This window comes from Bacillus rossius, chromosome 1 (genome assembly GCF_032445375.1).
Source record: "Bacillus rossius redtenbacheri isolate Brsri chromosome 1, Brsri_v3, whole genome shotgun sequence".
In the NCBI taxonomy this organism is placed as follows: domain Eukaryota; kingdom Metazoa; phylum Arthropoda; class Insecta; order Phasmatodea; family Bacillidae; genus Bacillus; species Bacillus rossius.
This window is the reverse complement of record NC_086330.1, coordinates 123,254,878-123,276,001: the sequence shown is the minus strand read 5'-3', so window position 1 is coordinate 123,276,001 and position 21,124 is coordinate 123,254,878. Positions and strand designations below refer to the sequence as shown.

At 36.3% G+C, this 21,124-nt stretch overlaps 1 protein-coding gene across 3 annotated transcripts in view; it reads left to right on the top strand.

Annotated features, from left to right (window-relative positions):
• LOC134544482 (serine-protein kinase ATM) overlaps positions 1-21,124 on the top strand; it is a 207,318-nt gene that overhangs the window by 20,669 nt on the left and 165,525 nt on the right. For all 3 annotated transcript variants that reach the window (XM_063388481.1, XM_063388480.1, XM_063388482.1), the window contains exons 5-11: positions 1,584-1,748; positions 8,586-8,721; positions 9,620-9,719; positions 11,363-11,467; positions 15,537-15,770; positions 17,532-17,701; positions 20,972-21,106. In XM_063388481.1, coding sequence (XP_063244551.1) covers positions 1,584-1,748; positions 8,586-8,721; positions 9,620-9,719; positions 11,363-11,467; positions 15,537-15,770; positions 17,532-17,701; positions 20,972-21,106 — 1,045 coding nt within the window. The remainder of the gene's footprint in view (positions 1-1,583; positions 1,749-8,585; positions 8,722-9,619; positions 9,720-11,362; positions 11,468-15,536; positions 15,771-17,531; positions 17,702-20,971; positions 21,107-21,124) is intronic.

Genomic DNA, 21,124 nt, shown 5'->3' with positions numbered 1-21,124 from the left:
GAGTCAATGGCAGCTCGATGCTTGGAAGCACGTACACATGGATTCCCAACACCAACAAGAAGGAGACCTGATTCTCGCGTCACACGACTTTCTTCGCAAATCACAATTATCGCAAAATAAAACTACCATTGTTAACATTTAGCTGTAAACAAGTCACGGAACTTTGCAGGTGGTCCTCTCGTGCACATTAACATACAGTCACCGATAACCTATCCTTTTTCACTTATAGCAAGATACTATCAGTAGGTACCCTGGTGAATATTAAAAAAAAATTCTTATTTCTTCATAAGTAACAATTCTAACAGGTAATACTTTTAACTGAACTAAAAACTTGCAAATACTTAGGTCCTATAGTCAAAGTAAGGAGTCAAAAGTAAGGAATTTCTAGGTTATGCAGCTAAATTTACTAATGTTGATAGCTCGATATTCAGGAACCCTAATGGTTTATCAGTGGGGTACTTGACCTGCCACGTAAAAAACTACAACCAGCCACATTTTGAAAGAAAAGGGAAGGGTTTCAAATGCTAGAAAAAATTTTCTATTCGTAAATTTGTCGTAGAACCTCCACATTTCATTGTGATAGTAAAGATTTTTATCACAATGGTTAAAAACCTGACGTGACCTGTTGTAGAACATTAGTTTCTTATTCAGTAAGCTCGCTTGTTGCAGACAGTGGTTTTCAGAGCTCAGACATATTCTAATGTACTTGTGTATTAACGTTACCAAGGAGGGTGGAGAAACAGTCAAACGTTAGACCTGTAGTGGGGATGACTCTGGTTTGAATCTCGGTCCATATATTCTGATTGATTTTCAATTATTTCCCCAAAAACCACACCTGGCAAATTCAGGAATATTTCCATACAGTAGACCAGTGATGACCAACTTCCTTTTTCTTTTTTTCAGAGGGCAATATACAGGAGAGTACACAGATTTACATTTGCATGAAAAAGGGGGAGGGGTGGGGCGGGATGGAACCACTTTGCCCGCTATTTGGGTTCAAATTTTTTTGGTTCGTGGGAGTTTTATGTGCGTACGCCCTTGACCAGATATTTTTTTTGTGAAACTAGTCGTAGTACCAGGCAAATACTAATTTATATTGCATTTTAACAACCATTTTTTTATGTCTTATATGTTATATGCAGTGACTGATAAATAAAATATGTAGTATTTCATGAAGTTACAAAAAATAAAGTCTTTTAAAAATAGTATTTACAAAAATAACCTAAAAATGGATTAAAACATTAAAAGAATTATCAATAACAATATAGATTCATTAATTGATATAATATTTTTGACTGTTTCTGTGAGAGTGCTGTGGCTTCTGAACACAGCAGAAAACTGTATTCTACACATATCCAAACAACAACAGCTAATACACGATTCTTTAGGCGGGCCGTTGAAACTATGCCGCGGGCCGGATGAGGCTGGTTGGCCAACACTGCAATAGACCATGGCCTGTTCCCTTTTCTGTGTAGTGTGTCATCATCTCAAATGACCTTACTGTCTATGCAACATGAAGCAAGTAAATACACTAAATCAATAAATTGTGCGTTAAATGTTTGTGTTGTTGTGGTTGTGTGCAGGCGAGCCCAGACTGAAGTGCTCTGACCTGATCTCGAGTGTGAAGACGGTGCTGAGCAGCAGCTACCTGATAAAGTGCTACATGAAGTATTATGTGCACATTCTGGACCTCCATTTGCTGGAGGTGCGCAAGTACTGGGCAGATGCCAAGCCTAGCGAGTGGGAAGGTATGCAGTCATCGTCCAAATCATCTGCTGTACTTCAGTTTGTTTATCAGTGAAAATAAGCTGTATTGATTAATTATTATTATTTCTAAACATTGGTAATACATTAATTTGTTGTTATTAGTTGGAGCATGCAATAAAAATATTTGAAAAATTTTCATTTTGTACCTTTTTGTCAGAACTTTTAATTTATTTGATATAATTGCTGAGCTTTCCGTATTTCAGTAAACATTCTTTATTTCTGTACTTTAGGCCATAGCCAAGCAGGATTGTCTGACCTCAATATAATTTTAACAGGAACACCGCAGATAATCCTAAATCATGGTTAACCCATGAAGTTAATATGTATGTGATACAAGGCCTAATAAAGCATTTAATCTCACTCTAATGAAATTTTTATTATGAGTAGTTTCTTACCAAAATTTTGAAAAAATTTTCAATGAAACATTAATTTTCTTTAATTACAGTTCTTCTGAATAAATTGATACCTGGAAGTGTGTGTACGTCTCTCATCACCAAAGGAAGCATTAACAAGGAGTTATGCCAAACTTTTAGTTTTAGCGAGCGTTCAGTTCCATGTTTATTTTTAATATCATGTTGCAAGAAAAGAGTGATTTTTACTGTTAAAATTAAAATTTATTTTATTTGCCACTTGTCTTCTGAACCAATAACAACATAGTCATATTATGTGTATTGTTGTTGTAAAGAATTAAGCATACACACTAAGTATTGAGTAACAAATAAGTTATGACATTTTGGCAGGAAATCCATTTTCAAAGATATCAAAAAAAACTTAAATCAAATTTTCATATAAAACAATATAAAAAGGTATAAACAAAGAATCAAGTCTAACTTTTAGCAACTGGTCAGCATAAATACCATTATCAGTGGCTCATTGCTAGAAAAAAAAAGTTAATTCATGGAAATATAAAAAAACGTTGCTAGTGACATGTGTTTCAAACAAAATGTTACTGAAGAAGGGTATATTGTATCTTACTTTAGTCTCATTTTCGTCATCAAGTAAAGTGTAAGTTTTAGTGATGCCCATTCAAAGTTTATTTTTCATAGATTCTTACAGTAAAGTTGAAGAATATTTTATGGAGATAGATATTTGTTTTAGTATATGGACGTCTTAGAAATATTAACCACACCACAACTTTGTGTGTGTGTCAATGAAGTTTGAGCGTACCTCATGCAGTTAACTGCAACCTATGTTTTCTTACGAGTGAGACCTGCTGGCAGCCAGGTCATGTCTACTAGCAAATAGAAGAGAGTGGTGAGTTTAGAACCAAGAATTAAGTTGTGCAGCACGGTCGTTTGCAGACTTTCTTCTTAGGCGGTTGATGGTTCGAGTAAAATATATAATATTTATATTTAATTTTTTTTATTACTGGGGCATATAAATTGAGGATAGCGACTATAAAACCCCAAACATGAATGGTTGTTAGCTGGCAAATTATGTTAAATAAATTTTCATGCATTTTTTTAAATTTTATATATTTATTTATTTATTTATTATTTAAAATTTTTAATGGGATAAAATGCCAAATCCCTTCGAAAAATCAGAAAACGAGCGGCTCGATCAATGCTAGGTTACAGAATTTTTTGAACCAAAGAATTAAAGATTAAAGAAGAGCACACACTATTCATGCATTTCAATATATGCTACTTTGGTAATGCATATATCTGAGGTTGAAATGTGAAGAGATGTAAAACAACATCCAAGTGACTTCCTGGAATGGAAGACAAGATAAAAAATATATAAATTATCCATGTTAGCAATTTTTTGTAATGTTATAAAATCTTTAAATTTAACTTTACTCATAAATGTTATTTGTACATTTTTATGTGGTCTTTGAACTAGATTCCATTTTTCTGTTTTATTACTTATTGATTCACTTGTTACAATATGGTTTGTGAAATAAAATCAGTTACAATGTTCAAATAAAATAACTAAAAAAAAGCATTAAAATTAATTTAAGTATGATACATTTTTAACAAAGTTACAGTGGTACATAATGTAGTCATTGTTTCTAACAAGAATTTAAAAAAAAAATGAAGTAAGATTTCCGCCAGTACCAGTCCCCACTGGCGGAACACACCCTTGCATCATGTCCACACGAGTCAAGTTAGTGATTGTGTCCGCAACTAAGAAAGTGCTCCGTGCTGTGTGTTAAGCACCTGTATGAGTACCAGTGTATTTAATTCCCATAAGAATTTATTTAAAGTCATAACATTCACAAAAGAAAGTGCATCGTTAAGTATGCGTGTGACCCCTTAAGAGTACCTGGTTTGACGGACGCCTTAATATCTTTTGCGGCCCCAGGCCAGGTTTAATACGTAGTGCTAACTGAGTGTATTTAATAATATATAAATAGTCTGATTCCAGGTAACGGAGTAGCCTACAAGCGATGAACAGTCTCTGGTTTGACTGGTGTTATTAAAAAATTACCATATAGATAATACGCACATATTTAGACCTTCTGTCAGTCGTTTCCTACATGGGGAATTTAACTAAGTAAATTGTCAGATGTTTAGACGTTAAATTTTACATAAAGCATTTATTAGTTGTCGCGTGTTACCTCTCTGGCTCTTCCAGAATGGCCTTAAGCGTCAATCCTTAGTTTGCTGCCTGAGTGAGAAGGGAGTGGCCCCACGTTGGGCGCCACTAATTGTCGCGTGGCTCTCCTCTCTGGTTCTTCCAGAATGGCCTTAAGCGTCAATCCTTAGTTTCCTGCCTGGGTGAGAAGGGAGTGGCCCCACGTTGGGCGCCACTAATTGTCGAGTGGCTCTTCTCTGGCTCTTCCAGAATGGCCTTAAGCGTCAATCTTTAGTTTGCTGCCTGAGTGAGAAGGGAGTGGCCCCACGTTGGGCGCCACTAATTGTCGCGTGTTGGCTCTTCTCTGGCTCTTCCAGAATGGCCTTAAGCGTCAATCCTTAGTTTCCTGCCTGGGTGAGAAGGGAGTGGCCCCACGTTGGGCGCCACTAATTGTCGCGAGGTGAGGGTTGCTTCTTGCTGGAGCGAGTCCCCTCCCTGCGTCCAATCTTTACTGTGCTGCTTGATTAAGAGGGGAGCGGCCTGACTGGCGCAAGTAACTTCTGGCTGGAGGTTCCGAGAGGGGTAGGTAGGATTCTCCCCCACCTTGGGGTGCCCTGAAAGTGGCTCCCAGTGTCCCTCGTCTGATGCCCACTTACTTGCTGCGGTCTCTCTTTCCCTGCAGTAGTAGGGCTGACCTGCTTGCTGGCTAGTTGGCTGGCGGGCTGGCTGGTTGGCTGGCTAGCAGGTGGGCGGCTGGCTGGCTGGCGAACTGGCTGGCTGGCGGACTGGCTGGCTGGCGGACTGGCTGGCTGGCTGACGGGTGGCTGGCTGGCTGACGGGCTGGTTGGATAGGTCCCCGAGGTTCTCCCTCACCCCGAAAGAACACTCTCCGATATGCGGTACGAGTTTTATTTCGCACACTCGCGGTTGGTACCGACAGCCTCCCGATACACACTAACTCGCGGACTCGGTTGTCGGTCTTCGGCTCTTGGCGGGTAGGCTCGGCTGCCGGTGAAGGCGCGGTGAGCGGTTGATGGCGCGGTGAGCGAGGCTCGGCAGCCAATGGTGCCTCGAGGGCACCGACTGACTTCCTGGCCCAAGGGCCGACCTTATATACCCCTCCTGAGGGCCGGGGAGTGACGTAGGAAGGGCTGGGAGTTCCAAGAATCACGGGCGCTTCCAGGAATTCCAGCCAGCCTACGTGACTTGGACGGACCTCGGCTTGGAGGGTGAGGGGAAGGCGGGGGGAGGCGGCTGGGCAGGCGGAGGTGGGTGAGGAGGGGGAGGCTGCGCGCGCACCCGCTCGGCCTGGCGAGAGAGGGGTAGGCGAGGGGTGGCGGCCAGTAGGTGGTGGTGGGTGAGGAGGGGGAAGCTGCGCGCGCACTCGGCTGGCCTGGCGAAAGAGGGGTAGGCGAGGGGTGGCGGCCGGTAGGAGTGTGCGCGCGCACTTGCCTGGTTACCATGGCAACCCAGACGCGGTGCGGTCGCCTTGGCAACAGGCGACGTGGTGGTGGCCGGACGGTGACAGCGGTCGCGGCCGTCAGTGGCGGCGGCGCGCACACGTGTTTAGGAAGGAAGGGGCTGACGGCTTCGTGATTATAGACGTGCGCGGCACGTCACACGTCATAGTGCTGTATGGATGTGGTGCGCGAGGGCGCTGTCCCTCCTCTCTTCCGCCACTCCCCTCTTGCGGCAGTCTGAAGGAGTTCGCAGTACAAGAGGGACGTGTCCGTCACATGTGGAAGCTGTAACGCTTCCTTCACTGAGTTCTGTGTGCCAATAAATCATATTAATCAACCGAAACTTTCGGTACTTAATTTACCATAAATACCTGGACTAGTTTGTGGTGCAGGGCGTGACCCTCCCACCGTAACTTCTCCTTCGCTGCGACTTCTCCTTCACCGCGCGACTGCACTGTGGAGTTATAAAAAGAGTACAGGGCCGACTGATTCGGATTGCTATCTTTCTATAGCGGAATGGCTGCTAGAGGGCGTAGACAAGTAACGTGAAGTACATGTGTTTCCAGTGTCATTTGTAGCATACCGACTCTGGCTGTCCATCGGCTCATGTGAATAAAACTACACCTGCCAAAACGTTTGTTTATTCAGTGGTTCTCCGCCCAACCTACTTAGGAATCAACTACCTATGCGGAGAAGGGAGTGCTCAAGGTTGTCATTAGTTAGAAGGGTCTTCACCAACAGGTGCAGCCACCGAGCTTAGTGAGCCACACTGGAAGTCCGGGCTAACCTGGAGCCCTCCTGGACCAATCGCATATTTAAATTATTGTCAATTACTACTGCGTCACTAAGTTCAACCCGGTTCTCAGTCATGAGACCGCTGGCTGGTGGCAGTGCATTGCAGTCTTTGTAACTTGCTAGTTGCATGTTGTACAGAAGTCTTGGATATTTCAAGTCTGTGACTTTCGTACCATTGTATAAAACAATACCTGCACTGTACTACCAACAAGCTTGATATTCCAGGAATAACTGTTTGTTAAATACCTATTAATTATTTTAGTGAGACATTCTTTATCTTCTACTGCAAATGTTATTTTTTGCAATTTTGTTAGTATTAAGCCTGTGACAGTATGTCAGTTGCTTATTGTTTTAATTGTGCACTGATGTTAAATTTGATTCTTTCATGGAGGTCAGATGACAGCCATCCTTTCAAGCTATGGCCACTCAGGGCGCTATGCTTGCTATGTTCACGATGTTCACTAAGCGAGTAAAATATAGCCAGCTGCATCTCAGGTGCCACTGGCCACATGAAGCTGTGTTCTTTATGTTCGCTATTTTGGCTACGTCGCCGGGTGTTTGGTTCTTGGCTATTTTTCTAAAACTTCACGCATGCACAAATTAGAAAAAAAATTTGTTTTCACCCGGAATTGTGCTGTACTTCTGTGCTTGCTTTTTAAAAAGTTTAATTTTTCACGTTTCAGTATTGTACTGTAAATAGTAAAGTCGACGGAAAAGTTAATTGAAAAATTACGGAAATATCCATGTTTATGGAATAAATCGATGGAAGAATATAGAAGGCAGGATATGTAGGACAATGCCTGCGATTTGTTTCCAAGGGAATGCTATCAAACTAAGTTGAATGTATCCTGAAATAATCCATAAATATGGTTTGGTTTTCATCAAATGATGAAATTCTTCAAATTCTTGTGTTTTTATATTAATTTAATTGAACCCATTTCTTTTTATGTTTACATACTGTGAGAGCCAGCAGAATATTGTCATTGTCGGAATCATCACTCGAATCCCACGGCATGCGTCTCTCCGACTTCGCGAACTAGACTATCCTGTCTGGCCGCCTGGCACAGTGAACCAAACATAGCGAACATCGCGAACGTAGTGTAGCTTTCTGTGTGGCTTTGCTTTAGACTGGTTTATGCATCCTGGTGTGTAGAGCTTATGCTGCACGTGTGTGTGGAGCTGATGAAATCGCTCTGCATTCCACTTCAGACTGGCCCCAATCATTTTCACAGACTGCCCTTCAAAACATGGGCGTTGGGCACAGTCAGTTTCTGGAAGGCTTGGAAATATTTGACAACTCTCAAGCTATATCAGTCATTTGTGGTACAACTACATTTGTCTGCTGTTGTGCCTTGCCTTGTACGTTTCTGTATTGTTTCTGTATACGTATGTATTTTGTAATGCAGAGGAAACACCATTGACTGGCATGTAAAGCCTTGCAAAATAAAAATTTAATGCATGAATTTCTCATTGACATCTCTGTAATTAGGGTTGATAAAGAATTGTAAGATGAGACTGGAGAATTCACAGAATGAATGGGCTTGGGAACTGAGTGTACGTACTCAGGGAAAATCGTTCTGCTGGCTCGTGGCGACATCTGCCACATTTCCCACTCGCGAAAAATATGGTTTCAACGCCGGCTGGAAACTGAACTCTGACTGCCTTGTTGGGGGTGATTGATCTTACCACTCGACCACCGTGGCTCCACACACAAGTAACATTTTAAAGGTTCGAAGAGTGAATAATTAAACCTTGTAACTCTAAAACTAAGTGTTTCTTTTTTTAAATTTTAGTTTTGATCACAAATGCAAAATATTCATGCAATTATTATTTTACAGTAGGAGTGATTGGTTAAGTAGTATTATTGACATTATAAACAAAAAATAAACTTAAGGAGTAATGAGGTAAGTGTATTGTTACAACCAGCAGTAAGCTTTTTTCCTTCCCTCTCTTTTGTAAAATTTGTCTTCAGGGGAGTTAAGAGGTTTGTTAACTAACTAACCATGTACTGTGTGAAGGTGGTGATGTTTTTGTGTGTTGAAATAGAACTGATGGAGAAATTTTGGGAGCTGCTAGACTGTACGCCACCGAGCATGAACAAGGAAATGGTACCGTTCATCCTCAAGAGAATAATAAAATGTGGAACCATGCAGTCACACTTGGCACTGAAACTGAGGACTAGGTGGAGTATTTGTAGCAGTTAGTACTTTGGTTCAAATGAAATATGTATTTAAGAATGTTAAACATACTATTCTTATTTGATTTTACATGGTGACCAAGGTTCTTATTACATTTTATAGCCATGAAAATTGCAATTTGTATTGTTATGTCGCTGCTTCGACCTTGTTGATGTTGCCCTCTCTTCCTCTTGGGATCTGGAGGGGAATCAAAGCCTTTTAAATAAAGGCTCAACATTAACTTTACTGTCGGATTTTGATTACATTAATTACATGAGCCACAGTCATCATCCATCTAGTTACTGCCTAGCACACACACTTAAAAGAACCTAAGTTCCTCGCTATCACACTGTTTTTAAGTCTTCCTTACCTTTGCTGTTCTTCTCTCGCGGTCGTGGTAGGTCTCTCGATGAGGCGGAATGCATCGGCGAGAGTCACCGCAGCACGTTGTGGCTCCGTAGTCTCGGCCTCCCCACAGGCCCCTTTTGGGGCGTGGCTGCCGTATTTGAAACCTCGGGTCTGCGACAATGTTGACAACCCTCGTTCTACCTCCCCTCCCCTTTCACAATGAAGCGCTGTTCCACTGTTGTTGTGCTGATGCTAACGTTGCAGCGAGGCCTGCTCACCGTGTGCTGTGTGTGTGTCATGACAGTATATTTTATGAAACTCTGGCTGTAAATGTGTAGGTATTTTTTCTCCTTTGGGCTTACATTAGTTAGACACTAGAGATAGAATGCCGTGTTTCTATACACAGATATATTGAAAATATGATGTGGTACTATTTTTATGTCCACTGTAGTACTGTCTTTCCACTGTAGTACTGTCTTGGTTACATGTTATCATTAATTTAGTGTTGGTCATCCTCGTAGAAAATGTGGTGAAATTTGTATGAAATTTTTACAGATTTTCAAATCTTGCAACTGCCTTGAAGAATCCAGACATTAAAAACAATAATAAGCTACAATGCAACTTACTAGAGCTTGCCATCACAGTTTGTGAACAGGTAAGAACTTTACAGACCATCTATAGTATGTGTTGAACTGGTGGAAAGAAACAGGCATAGAACTGTGGATTTGGGGGGGGGGGGGGGGGGTAGCAGTGTGCCCCAGGCACTGGGTTGCAGGTTGGCTGACAGATTTGTTCTAGACTAAAACAAGTTTGAAATAAAAGGCAAATAGAAAAAAAGAATTACACAATATCTACTAATATTTGGTTTTTACTCATTATCAATAGTCTTTAACTGTGATCTTTATTATTAAGTTTCTAATGAGTTTGTCCTGCAGTCTTGTGTAGAGGCTTTGAAATAAAACATACACTTAAACACTTGTAAGTACACAGGGTTTATTAAAATTCAACGTAAAATTTTACATACAATGTACACGGATCAAAAACAAATTATTCCTGGTATGTTTATTGCTTGTGGGGATTCTGCCCCAGGTGAAGAAATACCTAGATGCGTCCCTGGAAAGAAGTCTGTGATAATGTGAATGAATGTTGTGAAAGGCTGTTGTGGAGAAGGGATCAAGGGTGACCGGACCTGCTGTGTGCAAAAACCACTTTGAATTTTGCAGTTGACAAATCTTGATATCACATGTTAACAGAAAAGGAAAATTAATATGGATAAACGATAGTGTGAGGGGTGTGGTCAGCTCAGTGTGACCTCTGTTCAGAAGGCACCTCAACAGAGCAAGGATGGTGCTTGGATCATTTAAGGATGTTGGGATACCTAGTGACTCATTATTTAATATTTCCCTAAATCGTTGCTCTACTTGAAATCTTTCTGAAAGATTTTATATGATATAAAAAAATATTGTGAAATTATTATTGTCATAATTAGCTGTCAAAATGCTATTTTTTTTAATGTTTTGGCTCCCTGCTCAAAGGTAAAACAAAATGGATTTCAAAATTGAAACTTTCCAGTATAAAAATCAGTGCTATTGACCACTTAATGACATATAAAATATTTATCTCTGATAAATTTTTTTAACTAATGAGATGTCAATATGATGTAATATTTGAAGAATTTTGACATTAAAATAAAGTCAGATACATTTCTCTTAGAGAAATTTAAATTATCTCACGGAGTAGCCATTTGCATAGATTTTTAACCTGGGAAGTTTTGTGCAAACTTTTTTTTTCATCAGTATGGGTATGGAGTAATAATATTAAAATAGGACTTTGACAGCTAATTATGCAAAGAGTAGGATATGCTTTCTTTTTAGTTTCATAAAAATAACAGGATTTAAAAAGTTTTTAAGCATGGGAATGTTTCACGTAAATAATAAATAATATGCTAATAATTGTCATTGCTCTTATTAGATAAGATTGTTAACTTTTGAATGATATCATAAACATTAAGTTTGATTGTAGTACATCCTTTGAACTCTTTATGAAGCCTAATAAACTTTGTCTTAGAGATTTATTACAGTAGTGTATTATAATTTTCATTGACTGATGGTGGTTTGACATTTGATGGTTCCAAAATATTTGTTTTTATAGTGTTTATATTTTATCATCATCTTCATATATATTTCTCCTTTTTTTTTTTTGTGTCTGTTTCAGAATTTGTTTTGTATTTGTATAGTGGACAATGTCTGTTGGCTATCACAAAAAATAAATAAATTATTGCTATAATTTTTTGTATAGGTATCAAAGGAAAGTAGAATGATGGTTTGTGAATTCGGTGAAGAAGTGCTGATGTCAGTCATCCATTTGTACGAACATGGAATTGAAAGAACTGCTGGAAAAAAGGTAATATATTTACATACTCAGGTCATAAAAATTATAATACCAATATCTGTTAACTTTTTGTAGGGATAGGCCAATCAAATCCTCAGATACCAATAAATCCTTAGTATTCGTAGGATTCAATATTCAAGGAAAAATATTTAAAGAAAAATATGAGAGGAAATAAAGTAAATAAAAAATTTAATACTGATAACTTCTGAAGTTTACTACGTAATTTTTTTCTTCATACATATCCTGTTACAATTCCCCAAGATTGTGTACTTTTAAACATGTAATTATATAAATAAAATTACAATGTATTGATTCCGGAAACTTAGTTTGTGAAACAAACATTTAAAAGGTTGAATATTTCAACACAATAGTTAATATTTTTCTTTTCTTGTACATTTTTGTTATTTTTGACCCTTAAGGCCTACATTTGGATTTGAGGGTTATATTGAAGATACTCTTTAGTATTCAATTTCGAGATTCGGATTCAAGAAAATTAGGATTTGACACATCACTACTTTTATTTTGCATTCAGTTATCTGTGGGTACTACTACTTTCAATAAAGATTTAAAACAAATGATTTCAATCTATACATTTAATCATTAGTATCAGTATTAAATTAATGAATTGAGTAAATAATTAATTAGTTGCATAAATACTGGCAAATGATTAGTTTTAGATCAAACATCAATTTTCATAGCAATTATTTTGTACAGAAAATACCTTCACAGGAACAATATTCATCACAGTCAAATTGCTAAATTAGAGATTGTACAGACAAATCAAATGTTATTTATGAAGTTTAACCTGCCATTTGGCTCACTTAATGATTTTACAGCTGCAGGTGATGTTACAGCTGACAATAAGATAAAACTTGTTAATTTGAATTGTATTTCGAAGAATGGTTTCTTGTGGTCAGGGGTCCACACTGAAATCTTAAGCAGACTATTATCGTCATTCGTTTTTAAAATTTTAATTCGTTTCTAAAATTGAATATTAATTATTAGTTTAGAAGGTATTTATTTAAAGGAGGGGCAAGGGTTTCTTTCAATAGAAAACTAAAAGAGAATTACTGAAATTTAAAAACTAATGAAGTTTTAATGTACATTTAACATTGTAATGTAAAGTAAAGGGGTGTTTTACACCATGAAATGTATTGGTGAATGGAATACATGATATAGTTGTAGTTATAATGTTACACTGAGTGATTCTGATCTTCAAACTTTCTAAATTCGGTTAAGCATAACTGCATGCTGAAATTTCTAACTGTAGAATTTTCTGACCAAATTATATGAAAACTTGCCTCTTAATCTATATTTTATTACTGAACATGATTTATACTTCTTAAGGCATGTTGAGAGTGAAATTTTAGCATGCAACAAGAGAAATTTAAAAGGATTAAGTCCAATGTGCAAGATATACAAGTAGCTGTAAAGGTATATTACCGTAATATACATGTACACCTTTACAGAAAATTAAAACTTTATTTATTGTACAATCTCTGTCGTTGAGAGGCTGTTTGGGAGCCGAAAATTGCTTTGTTTACATAGTGAAAACATACTTTTGGACGCTAATTTTGTTTTGAAAACGTTGCTAAATATGTTTTAACATATTTAAGAGCCATTTTTACGTTTATATAACCTTGTGTTATGTAAAACTATGAACAGGCAACGGTAATGTTTGACGTTTCAAGATTGCAGCATGTGATTGGTTCCCGTCTTGGCGGGCGGCGTTTCAAGTGTTTGTTTGAATATTTGTAGTGCCGCAGCCCGTGGCAGGCTGGGATTTTGGAACGTCAAAAAAGGTTCATTTTGGTCCTTTGACATAATCAGCGTCATGCATGTCAGGGGAAGCTTCATTTTGACCAAATAACACGTTAAAAGTGTTTTGTGATGCAGAAATAAATAGTGTGAAATAAGTTAAATTTAGCTGTGCAATTGAATTCAGGAAATTCCATGATTTTGCAATGTAAATATATATGATATATTTGGTCCATATCCGGAAGCAGCTATGGTAGGCCCGATTGCAGTTCAGTTCGGCCACTAATATTGCACATACATACAAAGGATGCCTTGTTGTTTTTGCTAACTGATACACACTAATAATTGCTGGTGAACTGGCTAAGCACCAAATTAATGTAAAGTTGAAAACTTATATGACTTAATTAACGGAACACCAACATAGGGGCTGCACTAAATTTGAACTAGTCCGGCAGATTATTTGTTTAGGAAACCCTTTGAAATATTGAAAATATCCAAATTTAATTGATATTAGGATTCTAAACTTGTCTAATTTTCGTGTGACAGAACTTTTGTGTAGGGTGCCCATTGTACTACTGGCCACGTTAGATAGGATACACTATGCCATTTCGTTTTTCTTTGTGATATTGGAGTAATCATTACCTTGGTTAAATGTCTTAAATAAATGTTATGCAATATTTTTTTATAAAGGAGTTGTTGATTGAGTTGACCCAGCAGTGCTTTCACAGGAGCAATGCAGTTATCAATAATTCTAAATATTTTCTACAATTATTATATTAAAGAGAAGTTTTTCGTGATTTTATTTGCACACATTATAATGGGAGAGATGTATATAATTTGTTATGGCCATACTGAGTAAAGTAAACATACACTGAGTGGCATCACAAGTAGAGCCATTTCAATCTGTTTGTGTAACTCAACATAGCACATGGTTTATATTTAAACTAATTAAACATAGTTCACGTAACAAACAAATCAAAAAAATATTATATATAATATTGAACTGATAGCTACAACTACTAATACATATTGTTTTTTATTTTTTATTTGTTAAACTGAAGGTTGCAGTTCATAGGTCACATGTAGTGTGCTACCTCTGGATCGTGATTTGTGATAATTAATGAACATTTTAATGTATTTGGATTATCTCTTGTTACAAGGAAATAAAGAAAACAATGGAACACAAATTATTTCAGTGTATCTTCAAGATATTTTTGTCTGTGTTGTTTAATCATGACATTTATTTTATTTATCATTATATTTTATTTATTAATGTTGGTTACACGCTCACCAACAGTTGGGGAACTTTTAAGGTGGGCATGACATACACACAGATACAAAGGACAGTGTAGGCACAGGAATCACTCACAATTAGGCACTAGGTACAGGTAGGCACCATCTGCAGGAAATGCATTGCATCAGGTAGGCATTACTTGCAGATAGGTACCATATACAAGTAGGCACTACCTACCTGCAGGCACTACAACTGACGACACATGAGGGACAAGACAAATACTAAAGTACACAAGACATTTAAACAAGAACAGAAAATACAATCAAAAGTAGTAAATGATAAAAAACAAAATTTGATATACATTATAATATGTATGACATAAAATCAACAAAAGTGCACGCACTCTCTTTTATTCAAGAGTTTTTGATTACTGTATTTACATAAAAAAATTTGGTGATATCTTTATTATTGTTTTTGCATGTGGATTTTATTCACGTGATAACGTCTTATAAATCGATGAATAGCCAGCTGCACGCACGAAAAAGCATGATTCATTATCACGTTCCGCCTGAGCCGAGCCTGCAAGAACTGGCCAAGCACCGTGCGAGAAAATCTTTTATAATATCAAACAGATTAAGGTGGGCTTTTTAAAAGCAGCAATTAAAAAAATTTGTTTTATTTGTTCAATTTCGTTATTTCAAATTAACAATTTATTGACATTGATTTGATTTCAGTTTATTTCTATAACTAATTGTTCGTGATTATATTTAAACAAATTATTTAAATTAAATTTGCAAAAACTGTAAATATTTGAAAATTATAAAGTATGCAATTTTTCATCAATGTTTTCTTATGATGTTATCACGTAAAATTATCATCCGTAAACCGACTTTACAGACAACCCCTTTTTTTTACTGAACTGAATAAAAATTGTGTGGTTATTTATAAGTTAGTATGCTGCTTGTGAGGAAAAAAAATCAGAACTGTACGATTTTGACTACAATTAGTGGTTATTCAGTGTGATAGTTTTTTGTATTTAATTTGAGAAATAATGAAAAATTGTTAATTGTGGTTGTTTGTTTGTTTAAGAGCTTGATGTTTGCGTTTCTGACGCTCCAAGTGAGGCTCCACCACCCGTGTGGTGCGAAAGAGGGGGACGCCACTGCGTACGCGAAAGACTGGCCTGCTTGGAAGAAGCAGTGTTGCTCACTGTACTCCATGATAGAGGCGGAGGTTCGCAGCTTGAAGCGCCGCATTGCGTCACTCAAGGACTTCATCCTGCCTCTCAACTTCCTGCAGCTTGCTGTTGTTGTCTGCAAACAAGTCAGTGGCTGTCTGTTTTTACTTAGAATATTATACTATCTTGACAAAATAATACCAATGGCAATAATACCAAAATTTTCTATTGTGAAAATGAAACAGAGCCATAAATAGAAACATTAAAACTTATCTCCAGTAATTAGATTATATACGTATTAAATGTTTTCACCTAATGCATATAAAACCACACAGGTTTTATTTCGGTGAGTAATCTGTTATTTTTGAAGATTAGAAATGGCTAAATGCGAGATACAGGAAATCTGAAAAATTTTAGCCTGTGATTTTCTGTACACCTTTAAGTTTATTTAAACACCTCTTTTTTTTTTTAGTATTATTAATTTTTGTTCCATGCCATTTTAATTTTAAAAGAGGTTATGGAGTGCTGTTTCTTTCTGTTTCTTATGTGAGAACACACATGTAAAACTGAAGAACAGTAAGAATTTTAGTGAGGAAAATGTTACTTTTTTATAGCAGTGAAAGCACTTTAGGACACCTTGTGCTCAAGATAAGATGTCATTTCTTATTGGGTACTTGAAGGAACATTCAGACTGAAAAGTGACTTAATGTATAAAACAAATGGACTCATATAGTAGGCTAGCTACAATTTAATAAAATAATATACATTTTTTAAAATTTTATATGAATATAAGCTGTCTAAGTTTGAATATTTCTTGCAGCACCTATCAAAAATAATTCACCTTATTTTGGAACAGAGTGAACTATATTTACTATCATGATACCCTCAAATTCATAATTATTTCTCTAAATCACTCCAGGCAAAAATGCCTCCATGCCTGATTCTGTACCCATTACCCTTACTGTGTTTTGGTGTCGTGTGCGTTACCATATTCTGTGTGACTTTGCTGTCGATAAGACATATCAGTCTGCAGCTGCAGGTGACATGACTTCACTGCTCTGTTGCCAGGTCAGCGACCATACGTAGTTGCCAGTTGTGTGTGTCTGCATTCCTGCTTAACAGTGGCTAATTGTTGGGTGGCTTTCCTGAGAGAAGATATTTTTGTAGTAGTATTAAAAAAGCTTTATATAGTTATTGGCAAGTCATATTCATTTTGTAGCTATGTATTTTTATTGGGAAATATTTTAAAAAGATTTTTTATTTATTAAAGAACCTTTTCATTAACTGAAATTGTTACATACATAATTCACAACCTATTGATGTTTTGCAACCAATAAGCAATAACATTGACGACACCTGGCTCTCTGACCCCTGTTGCGAGTGATTCCCTGTCTTGACGAGAGCGCCGGCCAGCCTAAAACTCAGAGAGTGAACGGGTTCTCACCTTGTGTCTTACAACAGGGGGCCAAGACAACAGCGACCCCTCGAGCTGTCGGCCGCTCGAGATGCCACTTATTTCGGTCTATGTCGTTAAGGCACTGGCTGCTAAACTGCGAACCACTCACGAATCGCTAGTGGCAAAGCGCAGAGCAGCACTCAGACGCGTCCGTCGCGGATGGCAGGCGAGCTACTACTGACTCCCACGCACCGGCGCACGGCGAGCGGGAAGCAGGGGAGGGGGACGCACGAGATGTGTGGGAGACAGTACGTGGTCCGGGTCCGATTACACTGTCATATATCACACCAGCCACCACGCTCGGGTGCGCTCACTGCTCGAAGCACCACTCAAACACTTTTTTACACTCATGCCCAGACCAGACGGCTATGGGCAACAGCGGACCTAGGGACCAGGATAGACACGACAGCTGTCGTCAACATATTACATAATGTACATTTTCTGCTTGTAGGTTTATGAGAACGATACCAATGTGTTAGAAATAACCCAGTTAACAGTATTGAATGAAACTGTGGATGTTTCTGTGGAAAATGCTTCTAAGAAGAGACGAATAGAAGTTGGCTTGCAAGCAGTCACAGATTTAATTCGCACCTGTCATGATGCTTATGTTATTCTACCTTGGTAAGTACTGTGTAGTATTTAGAATTGTATAAAAGTATGTAATATAGACCATGTAAATAAAAGTATCATAAAAATTTGTATGAATTTTTTGACATTTTTGAGGAATTATTTTAATTTAACTTTGAAGTGAAGTTAAACCAAATATTACCAAAAATTTCAAACTTAAATCAAATTTTGAATCAGTTTATTTTACTGGTACTCTAAGGATGTATGTCAGTAATAAATGTTACTAAGAGTCAAAAGCATAATCAGGGAGGGGCAGGGTTGGGCCTAATGGTCCCCCCCCACCCCTTCTTAATAGTCTGATTTTTTTCTTCAATAATAATATATCTTATTAACAAACTTAAAATTATGTAAGTATGGCTCAATTTATGGCCATCAAATATGCAAAACTAGAGAGTAGCCATCTCTTTTAACACATTTTAGGACATAATCATAAGCAATGGTGGTGTACGAATTTACCTTTTGTAAGTGATCATTTTTATCCAGAATTATCAGGTTACTGAAGAGCACTTAAGGGTCCTCAAATAGCCTAATAATGTGATTTCAAGCATAATTTTATTTTATTTTAGAGGGGAGGACCTATCGATTCCCCTTCTAGCTTGGATGGGTATTTCATACTTCTTGTCCACAGGAACCTCCAGAAACAAACCTGTTCAAAATGTACGCCGTGGATATGGTTCCTTTAGGTCCCTCTCCTTACCGTCCACAATCATCCTTACTAAGCGCATGATATATGCTAATGTAAAGTTGAACATACCTTGTTAAGGTTCAGTCTAACATGCCATATGATTTTTTTTATTTTCTTATTACTTTTATTTTAGGGTTTTTTCTGTTAATTTTTATACGATACCTCCGTAGCATTCATTGTTTATCACAAATATTTTAAACAGATATTCCCTAAGTGTAATAGTAAAAAAAAATATTTGTGATATAACAACAAATGCAAGGGTGTTTACAGAAAAAACCCCTAAAATAACAATGACAAAAAATCAATATGGTGTGTATGACCAAGCCTTAAGTATGGTGAAAAATAAATCTTGCAAACCTATTTTACTATTTTATCGCACCTAGGCATATCTTAAACACACCACATATGTTATTAGTATGTTCTTTTTATCCTGTTTTTTTTATGTGCAAGTTGCACCAAGAAAAATGTAAATTAAGATGTCAAATCATGGTGTACCAAAATATTAACTACATAAAAGTAAAAAAAATTTTTTTTAAAAAATCTAACAAAAGTTTGTAGCCAAATGTAAGTATTTATTTTGAGCTGAAATCAAATACATACTGATATGAACTTATTCAACTTGATATTTTTTGATGTTTTGCCTACTACTAGGGGTCTGCGACTATTTGAAAAATATTTGATATTTAATTCTACATTTCAAATCAAATATATACATTATTTGTTACCAGTAGATAGTGGGATTCATTCACAAAAAAAAAAAAAAAATTAATGAAGTAATTATAACATGTATGATGCGTAGAAGTTTTATTGAGAAATTCTGATTTGTCTTCTGCAACATAGTAACAAAAAATCTGTGATTATGACACAAAAAACTATTATAAATAGTGTATTTTTAAGTTTGATCAACAAAATAATTTTTTAACTTAAAATTTTCATGGTTTAAGAAAATGCATTGCCAGATTTTTATTTTCCTGCTTTTCATACCACTCTATTACTCTATTATTGACTATTACTCTATTATTGACCTATACATATTTCTCTCTTTTTATTTTATTGTATTTTCCATCAGTTTTTCTTGGACTAATGTGAAGTTTGTGAAGAATTTTTGGCTTTATGTTTAAATTCGATTTGAAAAAGATTAAACATTCTTGAATAATTCATTAAATTTGAAATTTGATTTGAACAAGAAAAACAGTATTTGCAGAATTCTAAGTACTACTATTAAAAATTTGTCCAAATTATGACTTTTTACTCTTGATTGTATTGAGTATCTAAAAGAAAAGGTTTTTCAGATTTATGAAGATTAATTTTTTTAATGGGATATAAAATAAAAATACATTCTGTAATATGACATAACTACAGAGTATTTGCTACTTGGTAACTGATCAAATATTTTTAGGAAAAAATTTTTTTTATACATAATTGTAAAGTAAATAGCAATTTTGTTTATATTGTAACTTTTTAATATAAATTTAAAATTAACTATGTAATTTCACAAGACTGAAATGAAAAAGAAACATTTCATACATGAGGTAGACCTCTCTTTAGCTAGAAGTAATTTTGAGATAGTAGGCTGTCTTATAACTAATAAATGTTTAATTTTTTGTCTTGCAATTAAATTCTCTTATATCTAATTTTTTTTATATTCAGTATAATCTTATAATTCATATTTACATTTATTGAAGAGTCTACCTTTAATATGTCTTCCATACATTTGAAGTTATTTTATATTCAAACATGAAATACGTTGAAAGTCGTCTTTTATTCGAGGTCATCTTACAGTCTAGGCCAGCTTACATTCAAGCGTCTTACTTTCAAGGTCATGTTACATTCGAGATAGTATTATGTTCATGATCGTATTAGGTAGTGTTCTAGGTCATATATTCAGTGTCATCCATCATTCAATTGTTTTATATTTTAAGGCAACACATGTTTGAGATCATTCTGCACAACTAAATGGATATGATGTGTAACATTAAAAAATTGAAAATGTTAGTTAAAATATCAATTCTTTTTTTCATTAGAAATTATAAGAATAGACTCCAGACTAGTACAGTAATTTCAAGTAAACCAAATGACCTCTAAATATGCAGTCAAATATTCATTTAACTCAAATTTTCTTTTCTTTGACAGTCATTATTTTTTTTATCGAATGTCTGAATATATCGATATTGATTGCAGTACCAACTATTCTGACAATTCTAGTTTATTTCTACTTGATTGCTTAAAAAAGCAGCAGATTACGTTTTACATGTATAACGACCAGTCAAGTTACCTGTTCTGTGCATGATTTGGTATGATGAATTGTTGTATTCTGTGATATAAGAAAAAGTTTTATGTTATCTTAAAATTAAAATTTCCAAATGTTTCTTTTGTAAGTTTGGCATCCTGCATGAATGCTGAGTACCTGTTGTATTGAGTATTAACTACTAAGGCAAATGTTTCTTAAAGTTCCAGTTTTTTTTTTGGAGTTAGTAATGAGGCATATGGGAATTTTAGGTTCGTGGTATGGCAGTGCACACTTTTATGCTGCCTTTTGTACGTAGATGTTAATTATCTTGTGTTTGCTAAATTTACAGGTTGGCAATATTGACCGAACTTTTATCCACATTTCCAAGTTTGGTAAAATACACTGACTTCTTGCCGATGCTCACGCTAGTTTCAGATGTGCAGGTTGTTTGTGATGAACCAATAGTGCTTCAGTATTTGTGTCGGTGAGTTGAGAAGTGTGT